This window comes from Aythya marila, assembly GCF_965140915.1.
Source record: "Aythya marila genome assembly, chromosome: 1".
Lineage (NCBI taxonomy): Eukaryota > Metazoa > Chordata > Aves > Anseriformes > Anatidae > Aythya > Aythya marila.
The window spans coordinates 150,435,995-150,452,993 of NC_139042.1; the positions used below are offsets into that span (position 1 = coordinate 150,435,995).

At 44.9% G+C, this 16,999-nt stretch overlaps 2 protein-coding genes across 4 annotated transcripts in view; one reads left to right on the top strand and one right to left on the bottom strand.

Moving 5' to 3' along the window:
• Positions 1-1,806: 1,806 nt before the first annotated feature.
• MTERF2 (mitochondrial transcription termination factor 2) lies at positions 1,807-7,669 on the bottom strand. Of its 3 annotated transcripts, XM_082753640.1 has the most exons (4): positions 7,625-7,669; positions 7,339-7,453; positions 5,066-5,227; positions 1,807-4,139 (listed from the first exon to the last, which is right to left on the bottom strand). In XM_082753640.1, the coding sequence occupies exons 3-4, from the start codon at positions 5,115-5,117 to the stop codon at positions 2,932-2,934; spliced, it is 1,260 nt and encodes a 419-aa protein (XP_082609766.1). In that variant the 5' UTR covers positions 5,118-5,227; positions 7,339-7,453; positions 7,625-7,669; the 3' UTR covers positions 1,807-2,931. The 3 variants fall into 3 exon arrangements, with proteins under 3 accessions (XP_082609766.1, XP_082609768.1, XP_082609767.1); XM_082753642.1 differs by lacking the exon at positions 5,066-5,227; XM_082753641.1 differs by lacking the exons at positions 7,339-7,453; positions 7,625-7,669 and having other exon boundaries at positions 5,066-5,433.
• Positions 7,670-9,935: 2,266 nt separating this feature from the next.
• Positions 9,936-16,999, top strand: part of CRY1 (cryptochrome circadian regulator 1) — a 37,929-nt gene continuing 30,865 nt past the window's right edge. The window contains exon 1 of the mRNA XM_082772561.1: positions 9,936-10,336. Within this exon, the coding sequence (XP_082628687.1) occupies positions 10,179-10,336 (158 nt within the window). The 5' untranslated portion in view covers positions 9,936-10,178. The remainder of the gene's footprint in view (positions 10,337-16,999) is intronic.

Genomic DNA, 16,999 nt, shown 5'->3' on the forward strand with positions numbered 1-16,999 from the left:
GCTGGTTATGTTGGTGGCATGGTATTACCACACATAATGACGTGGGGAGGTGGGGACAGCAAACCCAGCAGGTAGAATTCTCTGTTCCTGTTGTTAGCTGCACCAGCTGCTTAGCTCCGACCTGCTGGAAGCATGTGTTGAGGTAAGTCTATGCAATAAATGCAATATTTAACTATTTTTATACTCAAAAGCTAGCAGTGCAGCACGCGGTTTGGTTTAAAGATCCCAGTTAGCTACAGAAACAAGTTGGCTTGGCCACAAGAAGCAATCGAGCTGCAGCAAGGGATTTAATGTGGTCTGCTCCCCCCAGTTTCTGATGCAGACGTACCCCAGAGTGCTACCAGTGAGCTCCGTGAGCCAGCTGTTTGGGACCACAGTGGGATTTGTGACACTCTACCAAACCCTTCCCAATCATTTTCCGAGGACACAAATGTTGAACTGGTCGTACCCCTTTTTTTTTTATGGCATTCTTTAACTTTTATGCTATGAAAGTTGCTGCAAAATGAGCATGGTCTGAGATGAGCGATCTTAGAGCTGTAAAAAGCTGCCAGCACTTCATTATGTTTTGTTCTTAGCATATCCTGTAGTTATTACTTCTGAATCTTGTAAGTGAAATGCTTTAACGTGGCACATGCTTCGAGTTTTGGAAAAGAGCTTTGTCCTATATTCTGCGTATTTCCCACTTGCTTACGAAAGTCACCTCCTAAAGAACTTGTTCTGATTCTGTCCTGGCACTTATGAAACATTAAATTGTTGCTGTTTCAGACTTTTTGAAAGCTTCCTTAGTTACTTTGTGGAGAAAGGCAGATGAGTAAAGGCTTAGGTGTGACTCTCCATGCTGTATCATGGCCTAGGGAACCCGGATCTAAATAGCACCGAGCAGTTCTTGGCAAAAACCTCACGTTGCTGTGAGGTTTCTGTGGTGTCTGCGCAGACACAACGCAAAATCCTCTTCACTGCTTGGTTGTTTGTTGTTTTTCTCTTGGGAACTAAGGGTTGGGGAGACCCACTTTTAAGATGACAGGAAGTAGAATGGAATGTGGAACCTTAATTAAAAATAACAATTAAAAAAAAAAATTAAATATTATTTTCCTGGCCCCCCATGAAGGCTACTTGTATGCCTGACTGCTCATTCTATAGCGAAAGGCTGGGCTGTGGGCTTCTATGTGCAAATATTGAGTGGTATAAACATTCACTGTAACAGCAACAGATTAGGAAGAGGATCTCAGTGCTGCAGTAGTCTCTAAGAAAATGTATTTTATTTATAAAATACAAAATATATAAAATTATATATATATTTATATATATATGTAATTATTTCATTATAAATTTATCTGGGAAGAGGCAAAGGGTTATGAATGAAGGATTGAATGAATTTGGGTCTGCTGGTATGGAAAAAAGAGTCTCTCTTCCTGCTTTCGTTTCGAAAGGGGAAGGGTGGGGGAATTGAAACGTTTGGAAGGGAGAATGAGCTTGGGATAACTCAGGCTGTGGCTCTGTTAAGGAAATATGTCACTTTCCTGTTTTCTCCACTGCCACTGGAAGTACTTGAAGTGATGGGAATAAGCTGTAGCAGGAATTTTTAAAACCAGATACCTGTAGAAATGCCGAGACTTGTTTTTATGGAAAACGTTCTCTTATGTCTTGGCCTCCTTCTCGTCCCTAAATCACCGATCATTTCTGGGGTTCATCATTGCAGTAGATTGCATTACGAGTGCCTTCAGAGAGCTGAAATGCCCCCTTGTGTCTGCGGGGAAGGAAGCTTTCGGCTTCAAATACTGTGCTCTTTGTCCTTCGGTGCTCAGCTTTGACAGTCCTAACGTGACAAAGGCAGTGACCATGATTTTAATACGGCAGCCCTCCCAGCTTCCTCTTATAAAATGATCCTTATAAAAGGAGCTTGTAAAACTCTTTTGGAAGAGGCAGCAGAGAGGTGGCTCATCCAGCCAGATGTTTCCAGCCCTCCCCGAGCTCGTGGCCGTATGAAATCCTCGTCTTGTGCAGCCTACCCTCCGAATACGTAACTCAATACCCGCTTTCCTCTGTAATTCAAAACTCCTCTTCGAGAAGGGAACACCCCTGGCCACGCTGCCTAAACGCCTGCTGAAAAATGACCTTGGGGAATGGCCCAGGGGGGTGTGTGCCTGATTTATGCCCTGCTGTCAGGGGGAGCGGGTATGGAATGGCTGCTTAGGGCAGCTTGTGGGGTGTTTTGGTGGTAGTGGCTTTTTTGAGACATAAAATCACTCATCCTAATTCTACTGAGAGGATCTTTAATGGGGCTACGATTTCGTACTATTATCCACAGACCACACGTGAAAAGATATAAAAATTCCCCAAGAACTTAAACGCTGTCGGATAGGTACTATTTTAAAAGCCAGCACTCATCAACAATTATCATGCAGTGATATCTGAGAAGTTGTCGCCCATATATTTAGAAACTGCGGCAGCTGTTTGCAGAGCTGATGGTCATTTTTAATCACCAGTGGTTTACAGGCTGGAGATTCGTTACACCCGTGTAACAGTGGGGCTTCTTCCTTTCCCCAAGCATTTGGGGCCCATCTGAGTCTCTCCCTAGCCGCTACCCCGGGCTGGAGTGTGCGGTGATGGCACCGAAAAGCCAAAGATGCTCGTGGCCACTTAGATGAGGAAATGCAACAGAACCAAAAAGCCATGAGATGCTCCCTGGGGGATAAACAAGTCTTTATGTACACGGTGAATCAACCTTTCCCACAGCCAGCTTCTACGATACTACCTGGAAGCATTAAAGGCTACAATTGTACAATGAAGTTGTGCATATAAAACCCACACCTGGACAAAGCACAGCTATGACTACAGCCTGGTGAAGATGACTTTTGTTTCAGCTCTTATCAGAGAACCCAGAGCTCTTTAATCATTTTCTTCTGCATAACTTAAACTACAGCATTCAAATTAGTCTTGAGTGTTTAGAGGAGCAACAGGATTAAACATTGGTCTCTCCTTCTTTGACTGTATCTTGCCATAATTGACTTCAAAATCTTTCTTAGTGCCATTTAAGCTTTCTAGGCTTCCGCTCTTTACATTATATCCCAAAGCAGAGAGTTTTTTAATTCTGTACTGGACAATTTGCGTTGTCAGCTCCAGCACCATCGGTGTCTCTCTAATCTGCGCGATAGAAATTCCTTCCTTCAGCAGTCCTCTGAGTCTTTCTTCCAGAATTGGCACAGAATAGTAGAGAAGGGCCGGGCATTTCAGCACTAGTTCTTTTAATTCTTGATCGCTGCACTTAAAGACGTTTTTGGAAAAAAGCATGCTCTTCTGCATAGTGGTCGGAGTAAGCTGAAAAATAAAACCTTTAAGTTTAGACAGCAGCTGTAGTACTTCTTGGTCACTGAAATCACTCTTCTGGAGAAATTCCAAGTTCTCCTGGATTGCAGTGGAGGTATTTAATAAAATAAACGGATTCTGGCTCAGTAACTTCAGTATCCAGACCTTCATGTTGGCATCAGAACCTCCTAAACTTAGATAATTTCTCTGTAACGTCTCTATCACTTTTTTATTTTTTTCAACAGGACTGTAGAAAATATTGGGTGTGCTTGTTAAGAACCGGGTGATTATATTATTCTTAAGTCCTAGCTCTTGAAAGAACAGAATGTTTGCTTTCTGGTTCTCGTGATACCCAGTAGTGAAAAAAGACTCTGGAAACTGCTCTATTAATTTAATCAACTGTTTTTCATTCTGGCATACTAATCGCCATAGAGCTCTCTGAGCGTTTATCTCTGCAGGACTACGGAGAATTGCCTCTGGGCAACGTTCTAAAATATTGGCTACGGCGGGCTCATCTGCTCCCATTTCTTGTAAGATGCCAGCAACTTCCTGAACGTAGGCCACCTCCTGGAGAAGGACCCACTCCTTCAGCCTGCGTATTTTCTTAACGTCGACCGACAACCTGTAGAGACTCTCAATGGTCTTTTTGTTTTCCTCGCTCGATTTCGTATCGGTTGTATACGTGGAATGTGTTAAGAAGCTCCTGTTTGGTGCTTCAGTCCGTGAGGACAAAGCCTTCAGTCCGGGGTTACAGTACTGAGATCTCGCCAGCAGGAGTGTGAATGTATCTCTTGCACCACGAGCGACTCCTCTCAACATCGTGGAATGCAGCCCTGTGCAGAGAGAGAAACAATTCTTTGAAAACACATTTAAGGCACAAATTATACCTCGTCATGTTCTTGGAGTCATTGATATTTAGACTGAGCTGGCAGAAGAAATCACTCTCAACAGTATCTTTTGTTATTCACACAAAACTCAGCGTTCATGCTATAAGGAAGTGGGGGAAAAAAAGACTTCTGAAAGGTTAATGTTCTGACTGATGCCTCACTGGAACAATAACTTGCAGATGCAACAGACCTGATACGGGGGCAGCACTCCATCCATGTAAATGCCTGCCTGCTTGTCACACCAGAACCAAACTGTCAGCCACTTCCTGCAGCTGACGGTGTCATTACGTTACAGCTCACTCGTACTGCATTAGAAGAATGTTTTATGCAATTTAATTTGACAGTAATTCCACTAAATGAATAGTAATAAGAAAAAACAGCTTTAACGCCTTTCTTAGCTCGTCTGAATGTATTTGCTTAACTGCTCAGGCATTGTTTAGAGCATGATTTGTTCCTCCCTGTGTCAGAGACCTCCCTGGTGCCCCTTCAGCAGCAGTTCACAGCCTAGCTGCTTTATAAAATCATTCTCCTTGTAATTAAGGCAAAAAAAATCATCAAAACCATTTGTGTATGTATGTTTCTCACTAGCTGACTCTGTTAATTGGGGCTGAATAATCAAACTGGTATTTTGGGGGAGGAAGCAAGTACAGCGCGTCATCTTCAGGCCTTCCCTTGCCTCTTCCAGTCCCTACTTTGCTACAGCTGCCCGCCGCACGGACACCTTCTTTCTGTCTCCAAGTAATTTCTGTCACTGCCACGGTGTGGCTGAGCTAGGGTCCAAACACCCAGCACGGGGTAGCTGCGGAGAACCCGATCCCCCAGCTCTGCTCGGGCTGAATGCCAGGTGCCACGAATAGCACGTGCAGTGCCACCTGCTCCGCGACGGCCGGAGGAGCTGCTGCAGCAGTCACGCAGAGATGTCATCAAGCGTATCTTTAACTTCCTAGGTGGCGGTTTTGTAACAACCTTCTGGAAGCACCCTGTGGAAGTGAGAACTGCTGGTCTCTGAAATGCTCGCGCTGCTTAAAATCTCTCTAAGTAAAAAAAAAAAAAATAAATAAATGAGCAGAGATACAATTACTTTGTGCGTTTGGCAATCCTATTTATATAGCTGCTTTCTCCCACAGCACAGTGTGCTTCAAAAAGTACCCACGTGAGCATTAAGTAAGACTTATTTTTTTAAGAGAGGAAAGACTGTTATCATCATCCACTCTAAACTCTTGCATAACGTATGGTAAGAAGCCTGTTGCAGGAACAGCTCTATGAGACCCCTAGAACCTCATTTATAGCTCGTCTTTCAAGAAAAATACGTGGTTTGTTTCGAGAACCTAAGTGGTAGAGCCTCCACCGAGTTCCCAAGTAGCGTTAAATATTTTCCAGCAGTAAAATATTTTTTCTCAAGAAAATGTATTTGCTTTTAAGTTGATGATTTTCAGTTTCTAAATCCAGACTCTTATTATGTTACAGCGTCATAAACTAACAGATTAAGACTTACAAAAATAATTTACTACGTGCAAGCTTACGTTAATAACAAAATGCTGTGTTTTTTTTTGTTTTTGTAGCTTGGTTTTTAGTGTTGTTTCAAACCTCTGAGGCAAAATCTGATGGTCCAATGAAGCAGTATGCGCCGTAACTGCAGTGCTAATAATTTTATCTTCATAAACTTGGTGACTGGAGAAGTGCTGTCCAGTGAGCTCCAGCACTGAACGAGTGATTTTCACAAGTAGCTGTGTACGGGCTCTGCATGGAGGTAAGCTGCAAACTTTTCCTGTGCTGTTTTTTGTGTCCTGAAAAAGTGGCTGCTTCACAGGGACTGAAAACCAAAGCCTTTCCTCCATAGGAAGAGGCACACCTGCCTGTGCTTGTGAACTGCGAGTAGGTCTATGGAATTCAATGGGTCCAACCAAATCAAACCCTGAAGGATCAGGACTTTCTTCATTGCTTCAGCTCAACTGGAAACTGCCAGCGAAATACAGTAGTGTTAAAATTGTTGGGGGTGTCAGATGATGCTTCCAAAGTACAAACTGGAAGAGTAACAATGATTTTTATTTCAATGTGTAATCCCACTATTAAATAAAATTGCCTTGTGAGTAATGCAGTCACTTAAAATACAGTCATTTTACCAATTAGTTACCGAGCTCTTTAAAAAAAAACAAGGCCAAAATCTGACATAGTATATTGTGCTTTTCTAAAACCTGACATGGAAATTATTAACTTTGCTTAAAAGAAGCTTTATATTGTCTGAAACTGTTTGACATCACAGTCTTTTTTTTTCTTGGTGCTAGCGAGGATCTTCCACGCACAAACACTGAATATGGTAAAAGGAAGAAAACATTATTTGCTAAACAACCTTTGACCGGGATACTCAGGAACCCTTCTAAAACATTAAGCAAGTTATCGCATATTAAAACAAGACGAATGGATTTTAATGTTATGGTGTACTACAGGAATGGAGAAGACGCTTAGGAGTTATGATTCGGTGTCTAAAATGCATTTCAGAGACTGTAAATGATAATATCACATTTCCTGGCTATTTAACCTGCTCCACAAGTTCAGAGTTCTCTCAAAGCTCATGCTGACTGCTGTTCCCGTTGAATGCAGGAACTTGTTGCAACTTTTTAGATACCAATATTGCTGTGGGGATTGCAAATCATTTGATTTAAAAAAACAAACAAACAAACAGCCCAGATCAGTGTTTGCTCTCACTGCCAGCAGCACCCCCTTATCAGCAGGTGTCACCTCAGCAGTGAGGAAGTGAACCAATGTGTGCCTGGAAGTTATCACCAGTCCCCCTGGCAGCAAACTGTACCCACAGAGTGAAGCGGTACTGTGATTTTCGTTGTTTAGTGGGACTCATGCATGTATCTTCTTCTATAGGAAAGGTCTGCTTCGAATCAGCTGGGTAATTTACCATTAATTTCACTCAGAAATGTAGGTATATTTTTAAAGAAAAAAACTCTTGTCCATGTTGTATTTTTTCACTATTTTTTTTCACTGAGGGCACAAACAGTGTAACTACTCCTGCATGCTGGTCAGTACCCTGCTCCTTACAGCAAACCACAACCAGATTTTAGTAGGTTTGTTGTAAGAAACCACTACATGCTTAGCTTGCCCTTTGCCTTGAGCACGAAGAGTCAGTATCTACCTAGAAGAGCGTGGCACAGGCTGGATTTGAGCAGCTCGTGAAGAAGGCTGGTGCAGCAGCAGGTAGTTCAGTGGAGAAACGCTCTGTAGCAGCAGCTCTATTTCCCTTTCCACACCTGCTGACAGAAGGAAAGGTTACAAAACCACGCGAGCCCAAGGCCGCGCTTTCCAAAACAGCTACAGAAGAAGCAAGGCGGCCCCGGCAGCCCCACGCAGGGGGCTCCCCCACACGGCTCCATGCCCGCAGCAAGCTCCCCTCACCCCACAACCCCCTCCCCCGGCCTCACCACGGCCCCACACGGCCGGCAGGGCCCCGGCCCCGCCGCTCATCGCCTCACCGGGCTCCCTCCGCCTCTCTCCGGGCCCTGCCGCCGGGCGGGGCGAGCCGCAGCCGGGGCCGGGCGTACCCGGCAGCCCCGCCGCCATGGCGGCCGCCTCCACAGCCCCGGGGACCCCCCGCGCGGCCCCCGCCGCCATTTCAGGGCTGCGGGGGGGTCCCTGGCATGGAGAATCGCCTCAGGTTCTGCCACCGGTTAAAAAAGGATTTGTTGTGGTTAGGGGTGTTTAGAGGGGAAGCGCTAGGAAGCGTCTGTATTTGAATAGCTTTCAGGAGAGAATGAGTACAGTAAATGTGGGAAAAAAAAATCAAATTCCTTTGAAAAATTGATCGTTTTGGAGTGTTATTACGGTGTCAAAGCAATCAGCGTTTGAAATTTAGGATACTTGAGTGCCTGTGCTCTGATGGGAAGCCAGTGATCCTATTGACTGGCACCCTGCACCGCAACAGTTACCATACGCATACACCATGCAGGAATCAGCCCTCCTGCTTCCCATAGCGAGGTGTTAATCTCTGCTATTCCACCTATTAGAGGAATTCTATTAGTATTTATTTATTAGATTTATTACTCTGCTATTCTATTAGCCTGCACAGTCTAAAGACTACTTTACTTTTAGTTTTTCTACTCTTTTTGAAAGCAGCACACTGAAAGATCTCTTCAGGATCAAATCCTAGTGAGAGGCAACATCGATGTGATCACGGGGGTTTCTCTTTTATCTCTATATTTTCTTCCATGTGATCACTGCACCTATCACAGAATGCAACAATAAATGTGAATATACAGTTGTTGGATTAATAGGAGTTTGCTGGTGGTGCTTTGAAGCTAAATGAGCAGTGATGGTGAGAATCAGCATCCTCTAAGTGTTTTAAGCTGTATCTGCATCAGTTCTCAACTAAACTTAGAGTAATAAGTCATGTGAAGACACATGAATAACTTCTAGAGTAGACAGGTATTCCTAGGCATATTAGCATGTTTTTAAACTAACTTGAGAACTGCATGTTCACATCCTTCAGACAGGAAAAACCATTACTGTTCTTTCTGGAAGTGCTTCATTGTCAAATACACTTTCAATTCTCTGATCTAAGCATGAAATAAAACTGCTGCAGAAAGAAACTGCTCTACAAACCCAGTTCATGGTTTGTTTCCTACCTAATTTGGCCTCTTCTTGCAGATAACTAGTGATAGGACTAGAGGGAATGGCCTCAAGTTGCACCAGGGGAGGTTCAGGTTGGAAATGAGGAGACATTTCTACTCAGAAAGAGCGGTCAAGCACTGGGGCAGGTTGCCCAGGGAGGTGGTGGAGTCACCGTCCCTGGGGGTGTTCAAGGAAAGGTTGGACATGGTGCTTGGGGACATGGGTTAGTGGGTGACATTGGTGATAGGGGGATGGCTGGACCGGATGATCTTGGAGGGCTTTTCTGACCCTTAATGATTGTAATTGCAGTTTCAAGAACAGTTAGTGCTTGTGAGTACGAATGACAGGAGGGCATACAGTGATGTTAAGAACAGGGGCCATAAAAAGCACTCTTAATTTTTAACGTGATATATTTCATACTCAACTCTTCACATTTGATTCTCGTAATTTCACACCTTCACGTTATCTTTTTTTTTCCTTCTAACCCCTCCCCACCCTCTTGCATTTTGCGACCACAGTCTGGGCTAAATTAGTTAGCCTAACTAGTTAATCAAGCAACTTCTACCACTATGACCCTATTTTCTCTTCCTACTAACTTGGAGAGCCTCATTCCCTGGCGATTCGACATTTTAATTAACATTTTGATTAACCTATCCTTCACCTTCCTCACACCCGACCCGACCTAACGTGGGTACCCTGCTCAGCGCCGAGCGGCGCTTTGGCACGGGGGGCACGCCAGCTGCTATTCAGCCCACAGGACGATGCTTTATACGTTTATTTATACATTTATTTATGCGTTTATTTATTTATACGTTTATTTCTCTGGTTACGAAACCCGGGGCCGGCTGAGGGGCGGTCCCGGGGGCTGCCGGGGCGCGGGGGGGGGCACTGAGGGAGCCCCGGGGCCGGGCCGTGACGCAGCCGCTTACATAAACCAAGCTCCGCCCCGTGCGGGCTGAGGCGAGGGAGGGGGGACGCACCGCGCATGCGCAGAGCCCCCGCTCCCCTCCCTCCCTCTCTCCCGCGGCGGCAAACACACTTCAGAAACGTGAGGGCCGGCGGTCACGTGGGGGCGGCGGCAGCCAATGGGCGGCGCGGGGCGGGGCTGGGGCGGTGGCGGCGGCGGCGCACGGGCAGCGGGCGGGCGGGCGGCGGCTGAGCACGAGGAGAGAGCGCGCGCGCGCGGCCGCCTCCCCGCTCCCGCGTCCCCGCTCCCGCGCGGGAGATGCGGCCCCGCCGGGCGGCCGCCTCCGCTGGGTCCTAGAGCCCGCCTCCTCCCCCCCCCCCCCATCCCCGGGACCCTTCCCCGGTGGCCGGGCCATGAGCTCCCGCTGAGCGCCCCCCCCGGCCCCGCCGCCCCGGGTCGGGATGGGGGTGAACGCCGTGCACTGGTTCCGCAAGGGGCTGCGGCTCCACGACAACCCGGCGCTGCGGGAGTGCGTGCGGGGCGCCGACACGGTGCGCTGCGTCTACATCCTGGACCCCTGGTTCGCCGGCTCGTCCAACGTGGGCATCAACAGGTGGCGGTGAGTGCCCCGGGGACACCCCCGTGGGGGTGGCCGGGACCCTGTGGGGCAGCCACGGAACAGGGTCGGGGTTCCCGTGGCTCTGCTGCCCCTCGGGATCCTTTTTTCCAGGTTTTAGGATCCTCGCTTTCAGGTTTGTAACCCCCCCCCCCCCCCCCCCTCCCAGGGCATCGCTGTACCAGCACGCTGACATCCCCCTGGGTGCTTCTTTGCACCTCCACTTCTGTTTGCAGTCATATTTCTGCCCTTCAGAAATATTACAAATTTCAAAAGTTCAGCTTGATGGTTATTCCCTTTTCGCCATCAAAAATAAGGCTCATGCAACCAAACAATTTTAAGCTTCCTCCCATACCTGATGTCCACGATGCGCAATTCTTCTGTATCAGCTCTTTATTTTTTAGGTTGTCTTCACAGCAGCAATTTATTTAGAACAACAAGTCCTAAAACTTCAAATGTCTTTGTGGACAAACTGCTGAAATTTTAAAAGAATGCAGGCAATTGGAACAAGCCTAAGCACTAAGGAAATCGCACGTCTTAAGGATAATTCAGAGGTTTCTGGTGCGTTTTGCAGTGGAAATGCTAACTGGTGCTAGACCATTTTTGGTTACATGCTCTGAGCGAGTGAACGATGGACAAATGTGAACTTTGATCCTAGCAAGAGGAAGTTCGTGTCTTCAGTGCTCCAACCCCGCTTCTTCAGTGACGACTTGGTGTGATCTCCAGCCAGTGCAATCCTTGAGTGCATTTCTGTCAAATGTTTCATGTGCTTTTGCTGGTTTGTTTACTTTAGTGTAGTTCTTGGTGTTCTCGAAGACGGTCCCAGCACTGCGTTATGCATCTGAAGAACACCATCTTCTTTAGCTGCTGGTTAGAAGGGGTGGGGGTTTTTGGTGGAGTTTTTCTGGTTTTGTCTGTCTGTTTTTTTTTTGTTTTTTTTTTTTTTTTTTAGAAGAGGGGCATTTTTCTTTCAGCCCTCTTTATTTGTCCCCCCTCCCTGCCACCACTTCTCTCCCTGTATAAATAGAGTTCTCCAGAGGAGGGTAAATTACAACTGTGCTATCCAAAGCACTTCAAACAATCTCCAGGGATCTGAATGCCTTAAGGCACTTGCAGCACATGGATTTGAGTACAAAATATCGTTGCTTTCATAGCCTGGTTTTGTGAGATCATCAATTCTTTCAAGTTTTTAAAAAAACCTTAACATTTATAGAATAACTGGCTCCTGCAGATTTTTCTTAGTGATTTCAATAAATCCCTTATTAAATTAACAGTAGTTTGGACAGAATCCATTTTAGGTTCCATTTTAGGTTTTAATGAGCTATTTTTAACCAGTGGTAATACACACATGTTCATAGTGTGCAAGCTCAAGGCTTACAGTGCGCTTTTTGGGTTGACTGGCTCATTCAGCACTTGTAATTGATGAGCAAACGCTATCTTCTTGCTCACTGGATGACTGTGAGCAAGATACTTATGCACATGCCTGTATGGCAGGGTGTTGAATTGGTTAAAAACATGTATTTTTTGAGATTAAGAGCAGAAGCTCCTCAGCATTTGGGGCGTGAGTCAAATGTAATCTTCTACTGGAGTTTACCGTGATCTTTCCTCAGTTTGAGTGGGTTTACACCGAGAGTTTATGTTCTGCCGAGTTTGTGGTTCCAGTGACCTGGGAAAAACTCATGTCTGTCAGAGTTCAAAGTATGACTAACAGAATGAATGTGAGAAAAGTGGTGTGAGGATACTAAAACCAGGAGGCTTACCTTGCTAAAAGCAGTGCTGTACCTCTGCGGAGCCACCGATTACGGTTCATTTTAAAAATGTGCTTCAAGTCTGGCAGATAGCAACCTTTAATACATAGGTGTTTTCTGATGAACTTTTCTCTTTAAACAGTCATGTAACACTCATGAGCTAATATTTTTGTGTAATTGTGCTATTGAGCAAGTCTAATTACCAAGCAGTCACATGGCCTTACTGACCTCCTTTCTGCTGGCATTCAGCCTACCTGCTCTAAAATCACGAATGCTACGTAACAAACGCGAGGGCCTTCCTCAGCTTGTTTCATCTTTCTGGCTCTCTTCTGTTTCTTATTGTTCCTTCTCTCAAGCCCTTAAATTAAGGTGACGTACTTCCATTGAGATGTGCTTTTTCTATAGAATGAGTTTTCCAGTATCATAAAGGATTACGTGAGAGAATTTGCTCAGTAAAAGTAAGTTGTGATGGAGAAACATGGAGGGGAGATGCTAAATAGAAAATTGCTCGTATTTTGTCATTTTCCATTACATTTTTGGCACCAGAAGCATCATACATCTAACTGTGTCTACAGAATAGGCAAAGAATGTAACTTGCATTCTCTAACAAGTAACCATTACATACTTAAGAAAAAATGTCTGTGAGTACATGTGAAGAGTTCTTCGTATTAAGGAGAACGGGATCTCATGTGAACAGTGTCATTTAGGGGAGGGTTTCCTTTATCCCTGGTTTTAGTACAGAATGGCATTTGATCATAATACATAAAAAGAAATGCAAACATTCCATTAGTTGCTGGATAAGGATTTACTTTGGCTAATTATTTACTTTTTTTAGTTTGTTTTCTTGAGTCTGCATGTATGTTTTTGATACGCCAGTTAAAAGGTTGGCATGCAGCAATGGATTTATCCCGATGGGTAATCTAATCTCTCCAATCCTTGATTTTTCCTTTTTAAATTATTCCTGAAGAGAAGAACTCTACATTGCTAAAATGGGAGAAGTAAAATTCATTTCATATCTGGTAGGCTTCCATGAGGATATTGATGTGTTCAACATCCTGCATTTCTGGTCATTGCTGCTGTTATGGCAGGCAGTTCTGGTGATTTAGGAGATGTGATGCTTGTACCTCAAAGTATAATTAAAACTAAAGACTTGAACAACAGAAAGCATCATCCCCTGCCAAAAAAAAAAAAAAAAGTTTAATTTCCAGGGCAATCATTACAATTCATGGAAATGGAAGCTTGCTTTAAAAATTTAATACTTGGGTATCCTTCTGAGACATCAGCCAAGTTTTACTATTCTGTGCATCTCATTTTGAAAATGTGCTTATTCTTTCAAGTCACATAGGTCGTGGTTTGCCATATAGAGATCTGTTTGATGTGGGATTGCTGAAGCAAGTTTGTCAGTGGAATTACTTTTGAGTGATTTCAGCATTAAACAATACTGTCTTTGTAATTGAGGCAGGCAAAATTTGTGTATTGTATTTCGTTAGGTTTGGTGACAAATGCTTGGCGTGGAAAAGGGAAGGCACCAAAATAGTTTTGATGGATATACCTGCTAAAACTTTTAGAGAGCATCCGAAGGATGGCTACAAAGGTGGTGAAGGGTCTGAAGGGCAAGACGTATGAGGAGCAGCTGAGGGCCCTTGGTTTGTCCAGCCCCGAGCAGAGCAGGCTGAGGGGAGGCCTCATGGCGGCCTGCAGCTCCCTCGCAAGGGGAGCGGAGGGGCAGGCGCTGAGCTCTGCTCTCTGGGGACAGCGACAGGACCCGAGGGAACGGCATGGAGCTGGGACAGGGGAGGGTCAGGCTGGGGATTAGGGAAAGGGTCTGCACCCAGAGGGTGAGTGGGCACTGGGACAGGCTCCACAGGGCAGGGGTCATGGCACTGAGCCTGCCAGAGGTCAAGAAGTGTTTGGGCAGCGCTCTCAGACACATGGGCTGATTTTCAGGCAGTGCTCTGTGAAGCCAGGAGTTAGAGCCAACAATCCTTGTGGATCTCTACCAACATGGAATATTCTGTGATTTTATGAGCATCAGTTTCATGTTGTAACACTCGGTGAAAATCTCCTCAATTTATGAAATGTTCAATATCAAGACAATCACCTACAGCATTTGCAGAGACGATAAGGCTCGTGGTTCTTCAGATACGAAGCTAGACGTGCAACAGGTTGGAGAGAAATGTTAGTCTCATGTATTCTCTAGGTATTTTGGGGTTTCTTTTATGGGGTAGGTTATTTGTACTGAGCTCTGCTGAATGTGTAGCAGGTCCTCGAGCGAGCCCGTGTTTCTGTGCCCTGTTGCAGACATACCTGTCGTGCCTGTCAGTGACTTGCGTCAACCCCAGCTCAGTGTGCAAATGGGAGAACTTTTGTCCCGCCAGCCCTCTAAATTAAGGATAATTAATCTGTAAATTTCTAAGTCTGTGATTGAAGAGCAGTAACTTACTTTCAGAGGTCACTTATTTAGGTTAGACTTTTGTGGTACATAATGTTAGGTATAGGATGCTGGAGGGCTTCCCCAGCCTAAGTAGCCCACCTGAAAGCCTCATCTACCCCAAAAGTGCCCGAAGTTTGGAGATTCCCTCTGTCATTCTTGGTGTTTTACGATCTTGTCCTGTGATTTGCAAAGTACGTCACTGAGCCACGCTGACGTATGTACTCGCAGCGTTAATCCCGCACTGTTGATGAAAGGGCTGGGTCCGCCCTCTCGTGATACCACGAGCACACAGCCCTGTGGCGAGCCAGGTTAGCTCGGCTTGTCCAGAAGGGATGAATCACGGGTTTTGGTGGGATTAAGTTATGCCACGAAAAGGTGGTGGTGGTAGTGGTGAAGGGGCAGGAGGGGAAGGCCACAGGGTGAATTGGCTCCGGGCTGACGTGACCGGGTAACTGTAGCTTGCCCTGTTGGCGTGTGGAGTAACCACTGGGTGTTTTCTGGCGGGTGATTATTGGTTTCTAATGTGGTTTCTCCATTTGTTGACACCCTTTGAAGTTTTATGGTCAAATAAGTGTTGGCCTTTTTACTGTGTTAGGGAAAGGCCCGATTTATTTTTTATCGTACTGTCAGAAGGTGAGAAACAACTCTGCTGGCTGAGAAATTACGCTATGCTTGCTGGTTTTCCTTGGTGAAAGGCTTTTATTTCCAGATTCTGTAACGTGTGTGCTATTGAACCGGGCAACAAGTCTGTACTGGCCGGCCAGGGGAGAGCAGGTGGTGCTGCAGACCAAATCTTATATAAAGTGCTCGGTACGGTGTTTTTTTCCAGGTAGCAGTTGTTACAGGGCAGAACAGTTCCAGTCAGCGCTTACACAAGTCGCTTGCTGGCCGCAAGAAGGATCTTGAAGGAATCTAATTCCTCAGGTAAAGAAGTTGTGGGGTTTTACAGACCTGGTTTTACACCATGACTCCCCAGGTTTGAGGACCGAAGAAAAGGTCTGGGTAAAATGTTCGAGGTGTGTGAGAGGAACGTGTGGACTTTGTGACTGAGGCTGAGGGACAAGTATCTAGAAGAAAGTCCATACGCTTACTTCTCTCCCTTCTCTTAGGACCAGAAATGTGTTTTTGTTTTATTTTACAGAAATATCAATAAACCACATTCTTTATTTAACTGGGGGAAGTAATCTGCCTGCAGCTGGTGCTGTTACCTCCTCTGGTGACAAAAGGGAGATGGCAACAAACCCCATTGGTGGTTAATGTGAAAACAGCTTTTTTAAAGCAGTCAAGAACACTGATTTTTTTTTTTTTTTAATTGATCAATACACGGCAGTATCAGTGAATTCTGCATCAGCTCTTGAAAGCAATTTTCTAATATTTTCGGTCATTTTTATGTAAGAAAGTGTGTTTTCCTCCAGTTTGTGAAAACGTCTTAATTCCTCCAAACGGCAGATACTCTTGAAACATTTCATTATGCAAATGTTGCAGACAAAGCTGTTTGGTATCGTTCTGCCATCTGAACTGTTTGGTTTATAATCTACAAAATGGAAGCCTTTATTTTCAAGGAAAGTGGTTCTTTTCCATAGCCTCTCGATTCCTGGCAGGCTTTCAGGTCAGTTATATAACAAGTGATATGAGGAAGGTCAAGCTGCCAGTGAAGTCAGCCATTTTTTTCCCTGTAGAAGTTGCACTCAAGTCTGTGATGCATTAATCTGGTATTGAAGGAAACCCCTCACTTTAGGGCATTTTGTTACCTTCCCATAGTGAAATAAAAAGGCAAACGACAGCTTGATTGTGTAAGTAACGCGGGAGTATGTGGCTTTGTGTTTTGTAGGCTTAGTGTGTTGCACATCATGTTTTAGCAGATTTAACAGCAGTGCCTGTGGTTACATCCAGGGAAGGATTTGATTAGTGGGGCAGGAACTTCGTGGTATTTTGCTGCAGTACACTTAGGTTTTCACAACTCTAATTGTGGAGCAAGGTTAGTTTATTTGTTTCTACGTACTTATGGCTTTCAAGTTCTTTGCAATCTAGGACAACAGGTGAACTATAATTGCAGTGTTCTTCTAACCCCGAAGCCTCCATATATTTTTCAGGTCACCTTTAAGCAGTTGCTTCCACTACTTTGGAATTCAATGTGCATGTGAATGTTGCTTTTTACAGGGATAAAAGTTTAGTGGGGGTGAAGGATTGCGTGGAAAGGTCTGGCGAAAATAGGGCAATATTGCAGTCTTCTCTTTTGAGTGTGTAAATGGAGGCACACATCAAAAATCTACATGTATATCTGTATTTTTGGAGCAGTTATAAATCTAGGGGGATACTGATTACTAATGGTGAGATGTTAAAAATCAACACGTTGGCTTTGTTAGTGTAGGCAATAGCTGAACTGCAGTGAACCTAGCTTCTTAAAATAAGCACTTTTTTCTTGAACTGTGTACGGGGATTCTCTTTTTTTAGTTGTGTTAGTATTCAAAGGGTCTGAAAGGC